Here is a 4,927-nt window from a genome sequence, read left to right as displayed (position 1 = left end):
CATTTCAGTTAGACTCTATTGCATTGACCATATTTCAGTACAGTTAGTATTCAGTCCCAGCATGTTATAAATTTGGTTATTGCATCAGTTAGCTCAGTATTCAGTATTTTCAGTAGCTATATCATGTTCAAATTATTTCATTGCTTTATTGTTTTGTTCAGTTATATGTTATTTCAGCTTTACTCTATCCTGCATGCTCAGTACCTTTCAAGTACTGACACATACGTGCGCTACATCTTTTCGTGATGTAGGTTCAGGTCCTCAGCATCCAGATCACGCTTAGATCGATTCCCGATCTTCAATTCAACAACATCAGTGGTGAGTCCTCATTCTTCGAGGACTAGTGACATGTTTATCTTTATCGCTTTTAGTCTTTAGTTTCAGTTTTGCTAGACCTAGTTGGGGCATGTCCCAACATTTCTAGTCAGTTTAGAGGCTTATTTCAGACATAGTTAGATTCAGCTTAGTATTGAGTTACTATCTTCTTTGTATTAAACTTATCAGTTATCATTTATCTCAGTTATAGTATATGTGTATTCCCCATCTTTTCATTTTATTTATGATTATAGCTTCCGCACAGTTTCTATTATTCAGATTATATTTAGTATGCTCATGATCATGCCAGCAGGGTTAGCTTGGGATCACTTGTGGTCCTAGGTCCCGTGTCCGCGTTTCGGGGGTAGCTCGGGGCGTGACATTATATATAACCAAATCAAATTCTTTATACACTTTGATATTGTTATAGATTTTTTCTCTCTCCATGGAAAATTATTTTCTTGTTAAGTTCATAGACAATAACAAATAAGAAAGCAAAGGGAAAGGTACATTATTTCCTTTTAAGGTTAGATTACGTTAGACGAAAAAGGCATGTCCTTAAATTTGAGTGAGTAAACTAGACTTCTAAGGATTTGAATATTTTGGTAGGCGTTGGCCCAGAGGCGTATCTAAGGGGGGTCACCGGGTTCACGTGAACCCATGGTCCCCTCCCGAAATCATATATAGTAGTGCTATAATTTTAAAAATATTGAAATATAGATGCGTGAACCCACACTTCAAGTATCACATAATGCAATTATGACTGGGTGCACCTCTCTCCACGAAGTTAGAAAGTTGAATTTTATATTTATCTTGTTTTATTTTTCTTTCTAAAATTAGATAACACTTCTCTTAGTGGTAATTGGTATATAAGAATTAATTTTAGACCTATAATTTTAAAATTTTAATGGTTTTTAGTAGTAAAAACCTAAATGTCAAACTGATCAAATTTATACCATAGATCAACCTTTATATAATAGTGCACCCATCATCTCAAAATCCTGGATACGCCTCTGACAACGTTGCATCTCTAATTTTGCAGTAAAAGTAGTGTCCTTTTATAGCATGTTGAATCTGTCTGAAACCAAAAGCCAAAAACTTAAGATACCAAAGCTAGTTAGATAAATGAACTCCTTTGCTATTGAAGGAGGAACAAAAAACACTAAATTGTGGACAAGAGAGTATCATATACTATTTTAAATATCATTTAACATATAAAGCATCATCTTAAATGTTGATAAGCAAGAGAACATACAGTAGAACAATTAACTAAAACATCACAAATATCATTTTTCCATTGACAGCTTCTTCTCCTGTAAAATACAAAAGATTTATAATGTTCAGGACGGTCATTTGCAGCAGAGTGAGTAAAAGGAATTGAAGAAATAATCATTGGGGATTGAGATTTATTACCTCGATGATTATGAAGAGGCCGAAATAGGACATCAATATATCCTTGAAAAGCTTCATCGAAAAGGAGTTATCTTCACGTCTTTCATTCTCTCAGGAATCTCTTTTAGCTTTGGACAACGATGGATAGCAAAACCTTTAATATGAGGCATGGCACTTGTGGCTAAATGCCATCTCTCTAATTTCTCAAGACAATCAAGACGAAGGATCTCCAATTGACTGAAGCTGTTATCACTGCATGTAATTTCTTTTCCTTCATAAGCTCTAAAAAATTTGAGATTTCTTAGGTTTGTCAACATTCCCAAAATAGGCATCGGATCTTCTGTCAGTCTCGAGTCCAAAATAACCATCATTACGATGGAATTTGGAAATTGGTCCGACAAAGGCAGTTTCTCAATTCTCCCTTCTAACCACAATTTCTGGAGCTTTTCACAACAATTAACAAATTCAAGGGCTGGGAATGATTCATCATCTTTACACAACAATCTGAGAGTGCTAAGGTTTTTCAAGCTGCTAATGTTGTTTAGGGAGTAGGATTTCTTAATATAATGCATACTTTATTATTGAAGATTGACTAAATCAATAGGGCCAACATCTTTCCACTGATCACAACCAACGCCTTTAAGAACTTGAAGACTTGTGAGTTTGCTTATACGTTTCAGAGGTTTTGAATACGGAGCAACCAAATGTCTTAGATTTATTAGGTCAGCTGTCTCGCAGGGTAGTTGGCATGAGTACCCATAGTCATTGACAAGAAGTGTCTGTAAAAGCTTGAGGTTGCCAATGGAAGAGGGAAGATCATAGATACCTCTCAATCTTAAGAATTTGAGGTGGTACAAACTTCCTATGGCATCAGGTACTATAGACTTATTGTCAACACGAATCTCCAAGTACCACACATATAGATGTTGGAACACATTACGGAACTTTATAAGACCCATCTTTAAAAAGTCTGGATCAAGGAACATAAGTGACCTCAATTTAAAGTTAGAAAGATCAAGTGAGAGATACCGTTTTCCTTGACTATGAATGGAATGTCTCAGACAAAAGGAGGATATGGAGTGCTTTCTTGGATCATAAATGTCCAAAAAGTTTACCTCCAATGCTTTTTGTACAGCAAGATCGCGAAGTAGATCATGAATCCTACATTTACTAACTTTTTCCCAAAATGTTCTTACCACTTGTATCAAGCTTCGTCTTATCAGCTCATTCAAGAAGCCTTCAGCAACATCTTCCATTATTTCTTTACCTGTTGGTACGAATCCTTCAGCCATCCACAACCATAATATGTGATCAACATGGACCACACGATCTTCTGGATATATACCAAAGTACAGGAAACACTGCTTGAGCGCAGTTGACAAATCATTGTAGCTCAATGATAGTATGTAGGAGACCTCAATAGAGTCGTCTTTAATTTTCTGCCAAAGGTTGTCCTTCACTTTTTGCCTTTCTTCTAGCCCTCTTTTATGTGAAAGTAATCCGCTTAAAACAACAATTGCAAGAGGTAAACCTCCACACTTGTCCACCATATCCTTAGCTAGCCTTTCCATCGCTGAGACCATTGCCCGAACATCGAGTAGTTTCCTACAAAAGAGATCCCAACTTTCTTCTTGGCTCAGGAAACGAAGTCTATAGACAAAACCTTTGTTATCTGCTCTTTCATCTACATCGTCTTTACGCGTGGTAATTGTAACATCCGACAATTTGAAATAGCTGGAAGAGGCTTAGAATCGGAAATAGTCAATTTTGGAAAGAACTTGAAAATCTGGAAAATTTGGCTAAGTGTGGAAAAAAAAATGAAAAAATGAATTTTTGGCCAACTTTGAGCAGTCATAACTTCCTGCTCAAGATGAGTTAGGAGTAGTTACAGTTATGGTTGTGAAGCTTGTGGAATGATCTTTCCAACGCCGCCGAGTTTGCTCAATTCCGAGTTCGTAAAAGCAAGTTGTGCCTTTTAGAAGTTGGGCAGTAGGCAGGGAAATCTGTCCGTAAAATTAAGGGCATTTTGGTCTTTTCCCTAGCCATTTCTTTTGGAATTATATGGTGTGTTAGGCTGATTTTGGATCATTTTTATCCCATTTTAAAGAGATAAAGTTAGGGTTCTTGAGAGTAAAGAAGAGAAGAAGAAGAGAAGAAGGAGAAGAAGAAGAAGAGGAGATCAACAAGTTTCCGTCGTGGAAATCGTCGGGGGTGATCCCTATCAAGGTATGTGAGTTCTTTGCGTGGGTTGATCCTTTCCCCCACACACCAAGCTCATTTTATGATTTGAGGANTAATCCGCCCATACCATAAATGGAGATGACGCTTCTGTGAGGCTCTAGTTTGAGAAGTTGAGCTAGCAATGTTTGTACAACATCCTGAAAGCCACCAAAAATGTGATCCTCATCTACGTATAAGGTAGTTCTTCTCAATGTTCTAACCATGTCATACTGATTGTTTGGGCGATTACTTGGCCCTTCTTCTGCATTAGTGAAATCTCTAATACCATATGTCTCTTGTTTGCGAGAGATATCCATGATTCGATGCTTTAGTGATTTGATCTCCTTGCTGACGTTGTAGAACTTTGTCTCCTTCCTGCAGATGCAAGTGTAAGCCTTCAGACGACTAGCAAATCTAGCGTCGTCACCTTTACTATCCTCGAAGCTATAAGCCTCGAGTATAGCAATAGAATCATTAGCAATAGAGTTGATTTCAAACACCCATTGTTGAACTCTTTGATCTACAACTTGTTTTTGTTCTGCATCTTTGAGGAAAGACTGCATGAAGAACAGCTCATTTCGCATCCACCGCACATCCTGTCTGAGACTTGTACGCAGGGAAGCTTCCTGTATGAGAAAATCCCCCAATTTTTGAACTGCGAATGACACAAAGGCATCAACCATCTTTAGGCGTTTGGATTTTTTACGGCAATACATAGACTTAAAAGGACAAAAGACATATGGGAGAAATTCAAATCAAAGTTGTCTGTTAAGTGCTGCCAGAAGAAGTTTGACTCTAGAGTTAAGTATATTTTAGTTTACTTTTCTTCTCTTTGATTAATTAGTAAAAGAATTATATCAAATGTGGAATAACAAGTACATTATTAGTACACATTCCCAGAAAATTTAAAATTGGTTTGGTTGTAGTGCACATGATATTTTCTAATTTCTATATAGTCAATATTTGACTTTGCATTATTCCATCAGAATAGTGATCACAC

The 4,927-nt window shown here is 36.8% G+C and overlaps 1 protein-coding gene across 1 annotated transcript in view; it reads right to left on the bottom strand.

Annotated features, from left to right (window-relative positions):
• Positions 1 to 2,285: 2,285 nt before the first annotated feature.
• LOC125856220 (disease resistance protein RPP13-like) overlaps positions 2,286 to 4,927 on the bottom strand; it is a 38,497-nt gene continuing 35,855 nt past the window's right edge. Inside the window, exon 2 of the mRNA XM_049535759.1 lies at positions 2,286 to 3,370. Within this exon, the coding sequence (XP_049391716.1) occupies positions 2,286 to 3,370 (1,085 nt within the window). The remainder of the gene's footprint in view (positions 3,371 to 4,927) is intronic.

The sequence above is a fragment of the Solanum stenotomum genome, chromosome 2 (assembly GCF_019186545.1).
Source record: "Solanum stenotomum isolate F172 chromosome 2, ASM1918654v1, whole genome shotgun sequence".
NCBI classification, from domain to species: domain Eukaryota; kingdom Viridiplantae; phylum Streptophyta; class Magnoliopsida; order Solanales; family Solanaceae; genus Solanum; species Solanum stenotomum.
Note: the sequence above shows the minus strand (reverse complement) of the source record. Positions and strands in the feature narration are given on the sequence as shown.